At 50.3% G+C, this 18081-nt stretch overlaps 1 protein-coding gene across 2 annotated transcripts in view; it reads left to right on the plus strand.

The window, feature by feature from the left end:
• The first annotated feature begins 706 nt into the window (after positions 1 to 706).
• Positions 707 to 18081, plus strand: part of STAC2 (SH3 and cysteine rich domain 2) — a 75105-nt gene continuing 57730 nt past the window's right edge. The window contains exon 1 of one of the 2 annotated variants that reach the window (XM_060255635.1): positions 707 to 1105. In XM_060255635.1, coding sequence (XP_060111618.1) covers positions 1007 to 1105 — 99 coding nt within the window. In that variant the 5' untranslated portion in view covers positions 707 to 1006. The remainder of the gene's footprint in view (positions 1106 to 18081) is intronic. The other variant, XM_060255636.1, reaches the window with a different exon arrangement.

Raw genomic sequence — 18081 nt, forward strand, 5'->3', positions numbered from 1 at the left:
AGCAGAAGGTCACTGGTTCAATCCCCGGCATCTCCAACTGAAAAGGGCCCAGGCAAGTAAGCATGAAAAACCTCCACTGGAGACCCTAGAGAGCCTCTGCCAGTCTGAGTAGACGAGACTGACTTTGATGGACCCAGGGTCTGATTCAGTAGAAGGCAGCTTCATATGTTCCTATGATTTGGGGGAGAGGGGTGGAAAGGAAGCAACTTTAAATGAATTCTCCAAGTCACCCGTGTGCTTGGCTTGGAACACTTGATTTAAAGAGATGCCTTGAGCAAGCTGGCTGATGGGGTGGTGTGGGCTGTGAGAGCCGCACAATATGTATGATAGAGCCACCCCTGACTCTACTCTAAAGACGCAAGCGCAGGGAAGGCTTGCAGCGGAGCCTGTTGTGTGTGTGTGAAACTAACAACGCCCCTTTGACGTCATGCAAAAAAAGCCGCCCCTCCGTTCTTTCTCTTCCCCCCCCCCACGTACGAGGCGTGTAACTTTTCCCGGCGGGCCCTCCCATTGGCGGAGGCGCCTACTCTCTCCTCAGCAAGGGCCAATGGGGCAAGGGCTGGGCGATGTTTCTCCCAGGTTAATGAAGCGCTCGTAAAGGGAGGAGGAGGAGGCGGCGAGAGTGAGGCTGATGAGAATCACAATCCCAGGCTAGGGGCGGAGCCGCCTCGCGCCTGAAGTCAAAGTTGCGGCGCGCGCGTGGCCGGGGGGAGCGCATTCGCTTTGTTGTGCCGCGCGTAAAGAAGGCGGAGGTTTGCACGGGCTGGCGACGCTTCGGGGTGAAGAGTCGGTGCGGGGAGTCGGTCCTTTTGCCTCCGGCAGCAACTGGAGGGGCTCAAATAAATTTTAATTAAAAAATCATTAAATTTTCAAGGATCCTGTTGCAAGGCTTCCAGGCGTCGCAGCAGCCCGGAGGAGACTCGAAGCGGCTCGCTTTGGGTTGGAAGGAGAGTCTCTCTCCGGCCCCCTTCGCCTCCAAGCCGGCTCGGTCGGTCCCGGGATCATCATGACTGAAATCACCGAGAAGGAGAACGAACCCCAGCACAGCCCGGACGCGCAGCAGACGCCGGGCACCGGCGGCTCCACTAGCCTGCAGGAGACGAAGGTAAACCCCCCCAGGCCGATGCACGATTGCCCGGACGCGCTCGCTGCTGCAGCCGCTGCCGCTTCCCTCCCTGGCCATTGCAAACCCCGCTGCTCGCTGCTGCTTCGGTTTTCAATGTTGCAAACCAGAAAGAGAGGGGGGTGTTGCAAAACAGGGGTTCTTCTCGCAGACTCGTGCGCGGCGGCTCCCGGCTATCTCCCCGAGTCTGCAAGCCGGTTTCCCTTGGCCCCGCCGCAGCCTTTGCGGGTGAATGGCGTGGCCCCGATCCGGAGGCTTGTCGCTCGCCGGGCCAGCCCTACACCAGCTGGCACTCAAGGCAAAGGCTGGCTTCTTGAGAACCCCACTGATAACCAGTTTTCAAAAAAACAGATGACTTGTGGGGGGAAATGAAAAGTCATGGGGGGCAACCCATTTGGAACCCCCCCAGAAGGTTGGCGCCCTAGGCAGTTGCCTAGTGGCAGGAGCAACCCTGGTCGCTCGCTTGCTTCCTGCAATAGAGTGGGGGGGGGGGTGTCTGGATCCGAAGTGCAGGCGTGAGCTTTGCGATCCGGGCGGTTGAACTTGGCTAGATCCCTTTCTGTGCTGTGGCATGCGCGACCGTGTGTGTCTGCACGCGTGTGGCATTTGAGGCAATAGAGGAGGACGCAGCCGATGTCCCCCGCTGCCTGCCTGCGACCCATTCCTAACCCTCCCTTTGCGCTTGCAGAAGCAGAGGCTCCCGGTTGCAAAAGGGAAATGGAGGTCTTTTTCTCAATTGCGCCTGAATGAATGGTTTGAGCTTTTCCCTCTCCGGTTGCAGCCCGGATTGTCAACCGGGCTCCTGGAGGCACGGCGTTTGCCCCTCGCCCCTTGGAGCTCAGCCGTCGGGAAGGCAAAACGAGGTTTTGCAAAAAAAAACTAGAACCTTGCAATAGGGCATCTGGCCCGAAGACTCAGCCAGGACGTGCATTGCTGAGTATTCAGTGTTTCCAAAATCCAGGAGAGCCCGAACGGCGCTTCTCTACACGTGTGTGAAAGGGGGGGGGGGAGTTCCGAAAGGTTACTAGCGTGGGAATCATAATAACATGCTAATGATGGGGGGGGGGGGGGTTTGGAAAGAAGAGAGATCTGGAAACCAGCAATTTCAGCCTGGCGGGAACGGGTGTGCGCGCTTGTCTCTCTGCAGCACGGGGACTTATTAGCGCAGGCTTTAATTGCAGGTTGCTTGTGCTAATGGCTGGGGGGGGGGGGTTTGGCAGCCCAGAGGCGACAGAAGCCCTGGGATCAGATCTGGGTGGCGGGGAGGACTGTGGGGGCAGGCAAGGCACCCACTAGCGACCCCCCCCCCCCCATTATTAAAAAAATATAGGGACTATGAAGAGCGCCAAACTTGAAACGTTTCACATTTTTATTTACTGATTTTCAATTTTAATTTTTTTAAAAAAAAAGAAATGTGATGTTATAAAAAATGGTGAGAATACGTGCCGGCCGGCCACACCAGGAGACCCAGTTAGGTGTAGTGGTTAAGTGCCTAGGTTCTTATCTGGGTGAACCGGGTTTGATTCCCCACTCCTCCACTGGCACCTGCTGGAATGGCCTTGGGTCAGCCATAGCTCTGGCAGAGGTTGTCCTTGAAAGGGCAGCTGCTGGGAGAGCCCTCTCCAGCCCCACCCACCTCACAGGGTGTCTGTTGTGGGGGAGGAAGGGAAAGGAGATTGTGAGCCGCTCTGAGACTCTTCGGAGTGGAGGGCGGGATATAAATCCAATATCTTCATCTACCTCACAGGGTGCCTGTTGTGGGGGAAGAAGATAAAGGAGATTGTGAGCCACTCTGAGACTCCGATTCAGAGGGAAGGGCGGGGTATAAATCTACAGTTGTCGTTGAAGGAGGGGGGTGGGAGAGTGGGGTGGCTTGGCTTTGTTGAGGGCAGCTTGGTGGTGGGAGAGGGCAAGGCGACAGTGGTCAGGAGCCAGAAAGTAACGTGTCAGGAAGGGGGCACCTCGGCCAGGTGGCACCCTAGGCGATGGTCTACTTTGCCTTTTCCCACCCACCGGCCCTGAGTGGGGGAAAGAAAGAAACTGAGCTTGGGGAACCTCCTCCTTTAAAGAAAGGAACAGAAGGTTTGCTCTGTTGGTTCGGTCCAGTGTGCATCTAGGCCATGGAGTTGCATTCCCAAAGACAGCTGATTAGGTCAGGGGTGTCAAACATGTGGCCCGAGGGCCAAATCAGGCCCCCGAGCAACTGCCTCTTGTCTGCTTCCTTCTCCCTCCCTCTCGCTTCCTTTTGCATCTCAGCTTGCTTTGCATGGCTCGCTCAATCGCACAGATCAGAGCAAAACCTTGATTTTCTCCACTGGTTGAGGCTCCTCCCCCTCGTGGTCCCCTGGGGAGGGAGCGAAAGAGCCGGAGCTTCCTTTGCCCAGTTCCCTGGATCCCATGAGAGAAATCCAAAGAAAGCACCTTTAAGACCAATGAGTGCTAATGTTTTAAGCATGTTTTGTCTGTGTCCTTTAAAAAGTTTATATCTCCGCTACCTAATCTTAAATAGGTACACACATGGCTTGGCTGGACAAGACTCATTTAGGACAGATCCATAACAAATGAGTTTGACACCCCCTGGGTTACGTGCTTCCCAGCAATTCTTCCTTCAAGCTATGGAGTCTTGTGAGCAAAAATTCTACTTCTTGAGCTACTCGCCTTAAAGCTGTGAGCTCCTGCATCAGTTAGTTTGCTTTGGAGCCATTTTTCCTGAGCGAAGACAAAAAATGTGTGAGCCAGAGCCTCAGAAACTGTGCGCTAGCTCACACTAACACAGCTTAGAGCAGGTGGCCAAACTTGCTTAATGTTAGAGCCGCGCAGACTAAACGCAAGATGGAAGGAAAGAAGGCAAATCGACGGGAGGGAGGTTGAGGTGGAAAGAAAGCAACGTTAACTTTCAATGCATTCTCCAAGCTTGCTGGCTGGCTTGGTTCGGAGAAGTGATTTAAGAGAGAAATGCCTTTTCCAAGCCGGGTGATAGGGGCTTCGAGAGCCGCACAATACATGTGAAAGAGCCACATGTGGCTCCTGAGCCACAGTTTGGGCACGCCTGGCTTAGAAGGACCACTGCTTCCCGGTGGTTCTCTAGCTGGGTATTAAAGTATGGGAAACGGGCCTCTCCTTACAATTTGTTTCCATGTGTTGAGAGGTACGCTACCTCTTTGCATGGAGGTTCTGCTAGCGGACAATAGCTAATAGCCCTTGACTGCCCGTCTGCTATAAAAAGTGGTTGTTCTCTTTCCAGAGCTAGAACTCTGTTGGCTTTGGGGCATTCTAGAATTACAAACGTCCCATAGAACTGGGGTGGCCAACAGTAGCTCTCCAGATGTTTTTTTTGCCTACAACTCCCATCAGCCCCCAGCCAGCATGGCCAATAGCTGGGACTGATGGGAGTTGTAGGCAAAAAAATCTGGAGAGCTACCATTGGCCACCCCTGCCATAGAAGTTCCAAGGCTCCGGTTACTCTGGGCAGCCCAGTTCTCTACTCCCTTCACTTTGGCGGTTAGCTTCAAATTCTGCACATGTTCAGCGTAAGACATGGTTCTGCCTTTAGCTGTCCCATTGAAAACAGGTTCGGGGGGGGGGGCAGGGAACTGGGGTTTCAGACTGGAGCTCTGCGTTCCTGCCCAAAGTCAGAGGAGAGAGAATCGTGCCTCTTTGCTCAGTGCCGGATTAAACCCTGTAGAGGCTCCTAGACAGTTGAAATCTTGGGGGCCCCCTTGCAAATTATCTCAGAGTCTGAGCATCTGCCCCACTACCCATGGCCCCCTGCAGGCTAGGCACCTTCTCAAAAGCCCCTTCGACAAAGCTGTGGGGGAGAGCCGGAGAGAGGCAAACTTGGCGACAACGCCGGCAGCAGCCGCACCAGGCAAGTCGGGCAAAGAGCAGCTCAGTTGCTGGCTGCATGTGCAGGCTGGGAGGGCTGCAAGCAGGGGGGGAAATGGGGGGGGGGCCTAAAAGCATGGGGGCCCCAGGCCGGTGCCCACGTGACCTAATTGTTAATCTAGCTCCGTCTGTGATGGTGACTGAATTAGCACCAGATTTAGGCGAGTTGTTTCAAGGGTGCTGGGGAGGGACAGATGCACACCTGAACTCTGTCTGGTTGATGCAGATTTTGAGTTAGGAGGGGAAGCTTTTAAAAAAAACCTCCCTTGAGAATGGGAGGAACTGTGGCTCGGTGACCGAGCATCGGCTTTGCATTTAGAAGTTCCCCGGTTCAGTCCCCGGCATCTCCAGTGGAAATTTACCAGTTAATGTGAAGGACCTCTACCTGAGGCCCTGCAGAGGCCCTGCCAGTCTAGGTGCTGACCCCACTGGACCAACGATCTGAATCATTGTGAGGCGTGCTCCTGCGTGACACCCCCCCCCCCCCCGCCCCATTGAGTTTGATAATAGTGAGCGCATGAGTCAGGCAGAGAAGTGTACGGGTGTGAACCTCCAGCGTAGATTTTTCTGACAGGCTTTGATGTCAGCTTCTGTGCCGATGTCGAGCTCGTGACGTTGATGGCTAATTCGTCCGATATCCCGCGTGAGTTTTAAAAGCCAGGGAGGCTCAAGGCTGCAGTTCCCTCCCCGCCCTTGCCAAGTTCGCGTTACGGCTCATCCCAGCAGGTGTGTTCCTTTGTCACTTGCAAATAACTCCAGAACACGTAGCTACTTTGTGGTTTGGGGGATATTGCGTGGAGGGGGAGGAGAAAGGAGTGTCTGTACGTTCTTTGCACGGGTGAGACGCTCCCAGATGGCTGCAGAGTCTTGGCATGGGGTAGCGGCTCCTCCTTCGTAATATTAATCGCTTGTCATTCACTTTTTAATTTGCAGATCCCCTGGCTCAGAGCCCACCGCTGGTGCAAAGTCTGGAAGGAAGGTCACTTTAGAGATTAGGGGGGAAATAAAGGGTACTTTATAATTCAGTCGAGCAAGTTGCTATGGTGGATAGAATGTCGGGATCCAGGACACCCGAGTTGGAATCCCAACTCTTCCGTTGGAGCTCAAGGGGTGACCTGGGGCCAGTCAGGCTGACCCACCTTAGAGGGTCGGTGTGAGAATAAAATGGAAGAGGGGGGAATAATGTTGTAAGCTGCTATGGATCCCTACGGGGGAGGAAAACAGTGACTAAATAATGAACTAGATCAGGGGAGGACAAACTCGCTTAACGTAAGAGTCGCATAGAATAAGCATCAGATGTTTGAGAGCCATAAGACAGGAAGGAAAATAGATGGGGGAGGGAGTGGAGAGGTAGAGGTAGAAAGAAAGCAACTTGAACTTTAAATGCTTTCTGCAAGCTGCTGGCTGGCTTGGCTTGGATAAGTGATTTAAAGACATAAACACCTCCTTCCAGGCTGGTTGACAGGGCAGTGGGGGCTTCAAGAGCCACACAATATTGTGTGAAAGAGCCACATGTGGCTTCCGAGCCACAGTTTGGCCACCCCTGAACTAAATGTATCTTTAGGGTGCCGAATATGTGAATGTGCCCATAGAGGAAGAACAAACTTCTTTCCCATGAGAAACTAGCGTATCTGGGACGAAAGGTTTGGTCATACCTTCTCCCTGAAATATATTTGTGTTTTGTGCACGTGTGTGACTGTAAAGACGCATTCTGACTTCAGCCCTTTCCCTGGAATTGAAGAGTTCTTGAGCATGCGAATATAATTAATTGGCGATCTTGAGCATGTGAATATAATTAATTGGCCTGGAATGATGAGGGAGAGAGAGGCCAATTAACCCTGAACTACAGCTTTTCCTCTTGACTGGAGTACCCTAGATCAGTGCCTAACTTCTTCAAATGTCATCCACCTGTCCCAACTAAACCCTATGAAGTATTGTCCAAGTCCTCTGTACGCTAGAGGTTTTTTTCATTTTGAAGAAGAGATAGGATTTATACTCCGTCCTTCACTCAGAGTGGCTTACAATCTCCCTTCCCCTCCCACAACAGACACCCTGTGAGGGATGTGGGGCTGAGAGAGCTCTTTTGAGAACTGCTCTTGAGAGGAACAGCTCCGGGAGAACTTGTGACCGACCCAAGGTCACACCAGCAGGTGCATGTGGAGGACTGGGGAATCAAACCCAGTTCTCCCGGATAAGAGCCCATGCACTTAACCACTACACCAAACTGGCTTTGGTTACTTTTCAGGACTTGTTTGCGCATGCTATATACATTGGTGAACCCTCGATGACGCTTGACTGAAATTTTGAACTGTCTTCTTTGGGAATGTGTTAAGTGTGGAGTCGATGCAGGATGAAAATGCAGTGACTGATCTGAGATGGCTCATTTCATACGTGCAAGGAGTCGCTTCTTCCTCGTCACTGAGTGTAGAAAAAGTGTTAGGCAGGCCTTGAATTCAGCAGGAGCTCACAGGAGCGCAGTTCCTAAACCTTTCTGAGGGTTCCCCCTCCTCCTCCCCACCTACCTTGTCCATTGAATAGTAGGTGCAGCTGCATAACAGTCCCTGGATTAGGAGAGAAGGCAGCCAGCCAGACACCAGGGGCTTTTCCACGCCCCCAGCAGCCTTCTTTAACCCCTGGAGAAGCCCACACCACCCTTTCTCCACTTCTTATGGGATTTGGGGCGGTGAGTGGCTTGCTGGCCTTTTGAATGGGGGGGGGGGGAGTGGCCAAGGAGAGCCCCCGTTGAGCAAGGCCTGCTTGGGGGTTGGCTGGATCTCTAGCCAGCCCAAGGAGGCCTCGCTCGCTCGGGGCTCTCCTTCCGTTGGGTTGCTTTTGGCTGGTGGGGGGGGGCGGCATATGCTAATGAGCTCTACCACCTGTTTTTCTATAAAACGACTCCTGGTGTTAGGAATTGATCCCACAGTGCTGAAAGTGTATATTTTAAGAAATGCAGAAACTGAACATGTTCAACAATATATGTATCCGCTTGTGTAGACCTCTGGTTGCTGCCTCATTTGGGATACTGGTCACCATATCTCAAAAAGGACACTGTAGATCTGAGAAAAAGTGCAGGGAAGAGCAACCGATACGATGAGGGCGTTGGAGCACCTTCCCTATGAGGAAAGGCTGAGGAGTCTGGGACATTTCAGTTGAGAGAAGAGACAGCTAAGGTGGGACGTGATTGAGGTTTATAAAATCAGGGCTTTTTTTGAGCAGGAGCACAGTTCCAGCTGGCTTGGCACCAGAGGTGTGGCTTGATATGCAAACAAGCTGGGCTTTTTCTACCAAAAGCCCTGTGCGAAACAATGGTGGCTTCCCCAGGGGGTGTGGCCTAATATGCAAACGAGTTCCTGCTTTTTCTACAAAAAAAGCCCTGTATACAAATTATGCTTGGGGGAAAGACAGTTGACCAAGAGAACTTTTTCTCCCTCTCCCAAAAGACTAGAGCTCAGAGGCGTCCAGTGAAGGTAATGGGCAATGGATTTAGGATAGACATAAGCAGGAGGAGTTTTGTAGCAGGAACTCCTTTGCATATTAGGCCACGCCTCCCTGATGTAGCGAGTCCTCCTGGAGTTTACAGTTGGCCCTGGACTTAAGAGCCCTGTAAGCTCTTGGAGGATTGGCTACACTAGGGTAGTGTGGCTTAATATGCAAAGGAATTCTTGCTACAAAAAAGCCCTGGACATAAGGGAATAATTCTTTACGCAGCTAGGGATTCAGATGTGGAATTTGCTGCTGGAAGATGTAGTGATGGCCATAAGAATAAACAGCTTTAAAGTGGGAATTAGATTCGTGGGGGAGAGGTCTATCAGTGGCTACTCGCCATGGTGACTAAAAGGAACCAAACTCTGAATCCCAGAGGTAGGAGGCAACATCAGGGGAAGGCCTCAGCCTCTATGCCCAGTTGTCCGATCTCCAAAGGAGCTGGGGCCACTGTGTGAGGAAGGATACTGGACTAGGTGGACCACTGCTCTGATCCCGCAGGGCTTTTCTAATGTGCTTAAAGTAGCATTCTTACGCAGCTGAAAAGTAGGGGAGCCAGGACTGCTGGCTCAACATCTTCAAAATGCAAAGCCAGCTCAAGTTCTCGAGCTGCTGCACGCAGCCCAGTCAGAGCTGATTGTCTCCGGATTCTTCGATGCTACATCGGCACTTCCAGATTTTTTTGCGGGGTGGGGGGGAGAGAATGCAAGCAGCATTTAGCAAGCCCCTTTGAGCACAGCAGGGCATGCTTCTGAGTAAATATTCATGGACCCAGATTATCCCTTGCGTGTCGCTCTGCAGAGATGTTGGGATAAGCGGCGGCAACCTTGTGGAATGCTTCTTCTGCGTCTTGCATTTGAAGTATACATTTCCATCTCAAGGGAAGGGGGGATTAAAACCCAAATCCAGAGTCTTAACAGTGCATTCCTACGCAGAGTCCTTTCTGTCTAAATCAGGGGTGTCAAACTGATTTGTTATGAGGGCCGGATCTGGACCATATTTATCATAAAATGTAATGCCAGATAGCGGAGACATAAACTTTATAATGGACACAGACAAACACAATTAAAGATTTAAAAAAAAAAAAACGTAAAACATGCTTTAAAGCTGAGGTGGCCAAACAGTGACTCAGGAGCCTGTGGCTCTGTCACATATATTGTGTGGCTTTTGAAGCCCCTACTGCCCCATCGGCTGACATGGAGAATGCATTTAAAGTTGCTTTCTTTCCACCTCCATCTCCCCCATCTATCTATCTTATCTTCCTTCCTTCCTTCCTTCCTTCCTTCCTTCCTTCCTTCCTTCCTTCCTTCCTTCCTTCCTTCCTTCCTTCCTTCCTTCCTTCCTTCCTTCCTTCCTTCCAACATTCATGTCTTGCGGCTCTCAAACATCTAACATTCATGTCTCAAACATTTGATGTTCTCGTCTTGTGGCTCTCAAACATCTGATGTTTATTCTATCTTACATTAAGCAAGTTTGGCCACCCCTGCTTTAAAGATTAGCACCCTTGTAATATTTTGTTTTATTTAACAGTTTCTGATAGCTAACACCTCTTGCTCTGAATTATTGCATCAAAATCTGGAGATAGTGTCTGTGCTGTAGCAATCTTGAATATGTCGTTCAGGTGTGTGTCTGTAAGTTGCAAGCCTACTTTAGATTTATTGACATTTGTTACAGAAATCTCAGGTTCAGTGCTTTGAGCCTCAGGCCCGCATTGCTAGCTTTTGCAGATAAGTTATTTCATGTGCTTGTCAGCCAGTGAAGTAAACAGAGGCTTTGCTCTGTGGCTCCTGTGCGACTGAGCAAGCCTGGCGGTGCAAGCTGTGATGCAGAAGGAAGCAAGAGAGAGAGAAGGAAGCAGAGGACAGTGAGTTGCTCACGGGCCTGATAGGAGCGTGATCTGGCCCTCAGGCCTCATGTTTGACACCCCTTGTCTAATTCCACTGGTTTCAATGCTCTTAGACTGGAGTAGCTGGACATAAGGTGGCATTATAAGATTCTCTGACTGCTTCTCTGCTCCAGAAATATTAAGGATCAAATGGGGCTGGCCCAGGAAACGGCCCTTGCATTTGGCCGCCGCTGAGTTTAAGAGACACTGAAGAGAAACTAACTTGAAAAGGCTCTTTTGCTTGGTTGCCCCCCTCCCCCTCCCCCCCAAAAAATAACCCAGCGCAGCATTTCCACGGCTGTTTAATTTGCCATCTGTCTTACAGGTCATTGCCCTTACAGCCAGCCCTGTGAGTCCGGATCCCGCTAATTGCATTTTAATGGTTATTCATGGCGTCTGCCCAAGACTCGGTTCTTTTGCAGAGAGTGCTTGGCAAGGAAACTGGAGAGAAAAGTTTGCAACTTGCAGGGTCGCAGCAGGGCGCATGAAACTTAGCGGGTGCTTCATTGGCATTGGGAGCTCCTGAGTTCTCTCTTTTTGGTTCTCTGCTCCAACAGGCAAAGTGCAGATTGCAACAATCGGTGTTCCCTCGAAGCTGTGCCGTTTTGTGAGCAGAAATTCTACTTTGTGAGCTACTGGCAATAAAGTTGTGAGCTACTGGCTCTGAGGCCATTTTTCCTGAGCGAGGTCAAAAACGTGTGAGCTGGAGGCTAATAAACTGTGAGCTAGCTCACACTAACTCGGTTTAGAGTGAACACTGGTAACAATATAGGGTTTAGCTTGCCTCAGCGGCCATGACCCATTGTTTAGGACAGGGATATCGAACTCATTTGTTATGGGGGGTTCAAATCTGACATAAATGAGACCTTGTCGGGCTGGGCCACGAGTGTCTTAAAATGTAATGCCAGGTAGCAGAGATATAAACTTTATAAAAGACACAGACAAACACAATTAATTTTTAAAAAAAGATTAGAACATTAGCATTCTTTGTATTTCTCCCATGGGATCCAAGGAACTGGGCAAAGGAAGCTCTGGCTCTTTCTTTCCTTCCCCAGGGGACCAGAAGGGGGGAGGAGCCTCAGCCAACAGAAGGAAGAGAGGCTTGGCTCAGTAGCTCTGCTGCGCAATTGAGAGAGCCTGGCAAAGCTAGCTATCCCTCTCCCTACCCAAGAGAGGAGCCTCAGCAAATGGGGGGGAAATAGAGGCTTTGCTCTGTAGCTCCTGTGTGATTGAGCAAGCCTTTCAAAGCAAGGTGTGATGCAGAAGAAAGCAAGAGAGGAAGACGGAAGCAGACAAGAGCCAGTTGCTGGGGTGGGCGGGGGGGGGGAGGCTGAAGGGAGCCGTCTGGGGGCCTGATTCAGCCCCGGTGGTGGATGTATGACACCTCTGATTTAGGGTATTTTTTGTGTGATCACAGTGTCCGCCTGTGCCTCTTTTTTTTTTGTATTTTATTTGCTTAATTTATACTCCACCTTTCTCCTCAAAGCAGTTTGGTGTAGTAGTTAGGAGTGGTGGACTCTAATCTGGGAGAACCGGGTGTGATTTCCTACTCCTCCACATGCAGCTGCTGGTGTGAGCTTGGGCAAATTCTCTCAAGAGCTCCCTCAGCGCCTCCTCCTACCTCCCAAGGTGGATGTTGTGGGGAGGGGAAGAGAAGGAGATTTTACAGCGCTCTGAGAGAAGGGTAGGGTATAAATCCAATCTCCTTCTCTTCTTCTTCTTTCTTCCTACTCCATTTTATCTTCACAACGACCCTGTGAGGTACATCAGCCTTGAAAGCAAGTCATGGCCCAGAGTCTCCCGGCAGGCTGCTGTAGCAGAGTGAGGATTCGAACCCGAGTCTTTTAGAACGCAGCTTGATACCCTAACCACTGGGTCTCACATACAGCCGCATCCCATGTGGTTTTTTAAAAATTATATTTCCAACCGGTCTGGTTGGAAATGTTCCAGCTGCGCTTTTTCAGGGAAGGGCTTCTCACACAGATTATCTGCCTTTAGGGTTGCCAGCAGGCCATGAGAAAAACAAAGGTGTAATGCGTGGAAGTGGGCATTTGAATTTTTTTAAGGGCATGAAGGTGAATGATATCTCCTGGTATTTGTTGTGTATTCGGTTGCTACAAAAGGGACAGTTCAAAGGAGAGCCAGTTTGGTGTAATGGTTAAGTGTGTGGACTCTTATCTGGGAGAACCGGGTTTGGTTCCCCCGCTCCTCCACTTGCAGCTCGTAGGTGTTGTCCTTTAAAGGGCAGCTTCTGGGAGAGCTCTCTCAGCCTCCCCTACCTCACAGGGTGTCTGTGGTGGGAGGGGGAAGGTAAAGGAGATTGTGACCGCTCTGAGACTCTGCGATTCAGAGTAATAGGGTGGGATATAAATCCAATATCATCTTCTGTCTGCCCTTGCTGAATTATAAATGGTTTGTACATTATTAGTAGGAGCCAATCCGTACATAATTTTTTAGAGGGAGGGGAGACGGGCTGCGATAGGTGAATATTTATTTATGGACACCTGTCGTATCACGTATTTACAGCATTCAGAGCATGCTTTTTTTTAATCTGGAGGGGAATATATTGTGCTTTCCCTTTTTCTCCTGGGATTGACAGAAGCTCATAGAAGATTCCTAGTTTGCTCAGAATCACAAGGTCTTGCTTTTTCACAGTGGTGTTCTGCTAAAAGCAGAAGCGAAGCTGAAAGTACAGGCTGGGGGGGGGGGGGCGGGGGCGGGATGTGAGACGTTGAACTGGACGTTGGAGCCAATTCTCATGTCCCCTTTTAAAGATTATGGGCTGGGGTTTGTTTGTTTTTTGTTTGGGAGTTTTTAGCTGCCAAGTCACAACTGACTTAGGGGGAACTCTGTAGAGCCAGGGGTGTTGAACTAATTTGGTGTGAGGGCCAGAATTGATATAAATAAGATTGGGCCATGTGTGTCATACAATGTAAGTCCAGGTAGCAGAGAGATAAACTTTAAAAGGACACAGACAAACACAATTAAAGGTTTTATACCTCTCCCATGCGATCGAGGGAACTGGGCAAAGGAAGCTCTGGCTCTTTCCCTCCCTCCCCAGGGGACAAGGAGGGGGTGGAGCCTCAGCCAAAAGAAGGAGAAGAGACTTGGCTCAGTAGCTCTGCTGGGCAATTGAGAGAGCCTGGCAAAGCGAGCTCTTCTCCCCCCCCCCTTCCTCCCCAAGGGAGGCACCTCAGCCAATGGAGAGAATAGAGGTTTTGCTCTGTAGCTCCTGTACGATTGAGCAAGCCTGGCAAAGCAAGCTGTGATGCAGAAGGAAGCAAGAGAGAGGGAGAAGGAAGCAGACTTGCTCACAGACATGATAGAAACCCTCCAAGGGCCTGATCCGGCCCCTGGACCACACGTTTGACAAGCCTGTGTAGTGTTTTCAAGGCGAGAGATGTTCAGAGGTGGTTTGCCATTGCTTGCCCCTGTGCAGCAATCCTGGAATTCCTTGGTGGTCTCCCATCTAAATACAGACCCTGCTTAGCTCCCAAGATCTGAGGAGATCAGGCCAGCTTAAATACCCCCCCCCCCCAAAAAAAAAGGCAAAAGAGAAGATTATAGAGAAGAAGCTCAGGCTTGAGACGATCTGTTCCTATGCCCTGGGGTTCCCAGCTTGTGAACTATTTCTGCCCCTCCAACTCTGGAATTAACAGAGTCCATGTCCTGTTGCAGCTTGGGATGACACGGATTTTTTAAAATTTAATTTAATTTTTGGATTTATGTCCTGCCCTAGAGAGTTGCTTTCTCTCTACCTCTCCCTCCCCAGTTTGAGAGCCAGTTTGGTGTAGTGGTTAATTGCGCGGACTCTTATCTGGGAGAACTGGGTTTGATTCCCCACTTCTCCACTTGCAGCTGCTGGAATGGCCTTGGGTCAGCCATAGTTCTTGCAGAGTTGTCCTTGAAAGGGCAGCTGCTGTGAGAGCCCTCTCAGCCCCATCCTCCTCACAGGGTATCTGTTGTGGGGGGAGAAGATACAGGAGATTGTAAGCTGCTCTGAGTCTCTGATTCAGAGAGAAGGGCGGGGTATAAATCTGCAGTCTTCTTCTTTTCCTTCCTTCCTTCCTTCCTTCCTTCCTTCCTTCCTTCCTCCCTCCCTACCTCCAACTCTGACATCCATGTTTTGTAGCTCTCAAACATCTGACGTTTATTCTACATAGCTCTTACATTTAGCAAGAGCCCCGTGGCGTAGAGTGGTAAAGCTGCAGTACTGCAGTCGGAGCCCTCTGCTCATGACCTGAGTTCGATCCCAGCAGAAGCTGATTCAGGTAGCTGATTCCAGGTTGACTCAGCCTGACTTCCTTCCAAGGTCGGTAAAATGAGCTTGCTGGGGGGAAAGTGTAGATGACTGGGGAAGGCAATGGCAAACCACCCCGTAAAAAGTCTGCCGTGAAAATGTGAAAGCAACGTCACCCCAGAGTCGAAAACGACTGGTGCTTGCACAGGGGACTACCTTTACTTACATTTAGCAAGCTTGGCCACCTGTGTTCTAGAATGACAACTAATCTCCAAGCTTCTGTGGTCTGTTTTTGGGAGGGTGGATTCTGTGGTGTTATACCCTGCTGACATCTCTCCTGTTCCCAAGCTCCGCCCCCAAATCTCCAGGCATTTCATAACCCGGAGGCAGGAATCCTGAAATCACTGCCTTCTATCTCCACCAGTGTTCCCTCTAAGATGAGTTAGTGTGAGTTAGCTCACAGTTGTTTAGCTTCCAGCTTACACATTTTTGTTTTAGCTCAAGAAGGATGGCCCCAGAGCAACTAATTTCTGTAGGAGGTCACCCCTTTAATGCCAGGAGCTCACAGAGTAGAATTTTTGCTCACAAGACTCCACAGCTTAGAGGGAGTATTGATTTCCATCCCCATCGTTAACACGTCTTTGAAATATTTTCTCTGCCCGCTGTAACCGTGTCCGAGGTGGCCGCAAAACTGAAAAGCCATTAGAAAAACGGAGTTGTTAATTAAAATGTGACACATTCAGAAGGAGATGGACTACGATTCAAAAGCCATCCAAAATTAAACCTGTCAGAGGCTTTCACAGAGGCGAGAGTTTTCGCCAGGTGTCTGAAAGAAAGGGAAGTGGCAGGCAAGTCTATTAGAGAAGGGCGTTCTGGGGGCGCTGCCTTCATTTGCTGCGCCTTATGTTGGTTTGGGAGGCATGGAATTAGGGTTGCCAGTCTCCAGGTGAGGGCTGGAGATCTCCCAGGATCATCTGATCTCCAAGTGACAGAGATCAGTTCACCTGGAGTCAACAGCCACCTTGGAAGGTGGACTCTAGGGCATTACACCCCATTGAAGTCCCTCCCCAAACCCCACCCTCCTCAGGCCCCACCCCCTCAAACCTCCGGGTATTTTCCAACCTAGCGCCAGCAGCCTTACACACAATGCCTTTGTAGAGTAACCATTATCGTTCGTTTCTTTAATTTTTGAGGCCTTTTCTATTCTGACTTGCTTTTTGGCTCTTGGTTACTTTATTTTTTTTTAAAGTGAAACATTCTAACAGAAAGCTCTACCTTCCCAGGGATCAAGTTGTACTTATTATGGAATAGCTACAAACATTCGGCAGCATGTTCTGTCTAGCTAGACGGTTATGACGGGGACGGGACGCAAACAGCACATTGGCATTTTGGGTTCATGTATTATGCAACAGAGCTGAGAGATGCTTCTCTCTCACTCGCACACACTCAGATTTGCAGGGTAGTCCAAACCAGTGTTAGCCATCTCCATCCTTTGAAGTGAATGGGTTTAGAAGGGTGTGATGCTCTTAAGACTCCACCGTTACATTCCTGGGCAAAGGGCTGAGACCTGGAGAACTCTAGTTACACATGGAGGAGGAGGAGAACACAGATTTATACCCCCCCCTTCTCTCTGAATCAGAGTCTCAGAGCGGTTTACAATCTCCTTTATCTTCTTCCCCCACAACAGACACCCTGTGAGATGGGTGAGGCTGAGAGAGCTCTCCCAAAAGCTGCCCTTTCAAGGACAACTCCTGCCAGAGCTATGGCTGACCCAAGGCCATTCCAGCAGGTGCAGGTGGAAGAGTGGGGAATCAAACCTGGTTCTCCCAGATAAAGAGTCTTCACACTTACCCACTACACCAAAGTGGCTCTCTTTTTGTGATCTCTTTGTGTGTGTGTGTGTGTCATCATGTCACAGCGGGCTTATGGAGACCCTTCACGGGGTTTTCAAGTCAAGAGACATCCAAAGGTGGTTTGCCATTGCCTGCCTCTGCCTCCCAGCCCTGGTATTCCTTGGAGGTCCCCCATCCAAATCCTAGCCAGAACCAACCCTGCTTAACTTCCGTAATCTGTGGAGATCAGGCTAGCCTGGGCCATCCAGGTCAGTAGGGTTGCTGGGTTTCTCCTGGCTACCTGCATATAGGAGAGGGTAGGGTTGCCATCTCCTGGGTAGGAAATTCCTGGATACTTGTGGGTGGAGCTTGGGGAGGACAGGGACTTCAGTGGGGTACAGCGCCACAGAGCCTACCTTCAAAAGCATCTCTTTTCTCCAGGGGAACTGATCTCTGTAGTCTGGAGATGGGGTGTAATTCTGCGGGATCCCCAGGTTTCACCTGGAGGCTGGCATCCCTACCGGGATCTCTTTACTCTGGTCTGGTTAGATTTCACCTTGAGTCAGTTTGGTGTAGTGATTAAAACTGTGGACTCTTATCTGGGAGAACCGGGTTTGATTCCCCGCTCCTCCGCTTGCACCTGCTGGTATGACTTTGGTTCGGTCATAACTCTCTCAGAGCTGTTGTGTTCGGTTTTGGGCACCACAGTTTAAGTAGGATACAGACAAGCTGGAATGTGTCCAGAGGAGGGCAACAAAGATGTTGAGAGGTCTGGAGACCAAGTCTTGTGAGGAAAGATTGAGGGAGCTGAGTATGTTTAGCCGGGAGAGGAGACAACTGAGAGGTGATATAAATAACCATCTTCAAGTATGTGAAGGGCTGTCACGCAGAGGATGTGTAAAGTTGTTTTCCATGGCTTCAAAAGGTCAGTCCGGAACCAACGGGTTGAAATTAAATCAAAAGAGTTTTCAGCTAAACGTTAGGAAGAACTTCCTGACGGAGTGGTTCCACAGTGGAACAGGCTTCCTCGGAAGGTGGTGGGCTCTCATTTTTTGGGGGAGGATTTTAAACAGAGGCTAGATGGCCATCTGACAGCGATGAAGATCCTGTGAATTTAGGGGGAGGGGTTTGTGAATTTCCTGCATTTTGCAGGGGGTTGGACTAAATGACCCTGGAGGTCCCTTCCAACTCTAGAATTCTATGATTCTAGGTCAGGGATCTCCCGAAAAGATTGAGAGCCAGTTTGGTGTAATGGTTAAGTTTGCGGACTCCTATCTAGGAGAACTGGGTTTGATTCCCTACTCCTCCACATACACCTGCTGGTGTGACCTTGGGTCAGCCGCAAGTTCTCGGAACTGTTTTCTCAAGAGCAGTTCCTGTCAGAGCTCTCTTAGGGTGTCTACCTCATAGGGTGTCTGTTGCGGGGAGGGGAAGCGAAAAAAGATTTGTAATCCGCTCTGAGACTCCTTCAGGTAGCAGGGGGTGGGTTATAAATCCAATCTCTTCTTCAAAAGACAAAATAAAGACCAACACAAAACCCACTTTTAAATAAGAAAACGTACCAGAAGTCAGTTGGCATCTCTGGCGAATAGGGGCAATGGGATGAGATGGATCCACCCGCCGCACAAGTGGG

The sequence above is a fragment of the Heteronotia binoei genome, chromosome 15 (assembly GCF_032191835.1).
Source record: "Heteronotia binoei isolate CCM8104 ecotype False Entrance Well chromosome 15, APGP_CSIRO_Hbin_v1, whole genome shotgun sequence".
In the NCBI taxonomy this organism is placed as follows: Eukaryota; Metazoa; Chordata; class Lepidosauria; order Squamata; family Gekkonidae; genus Heteronotia; species Heteronotia binoei.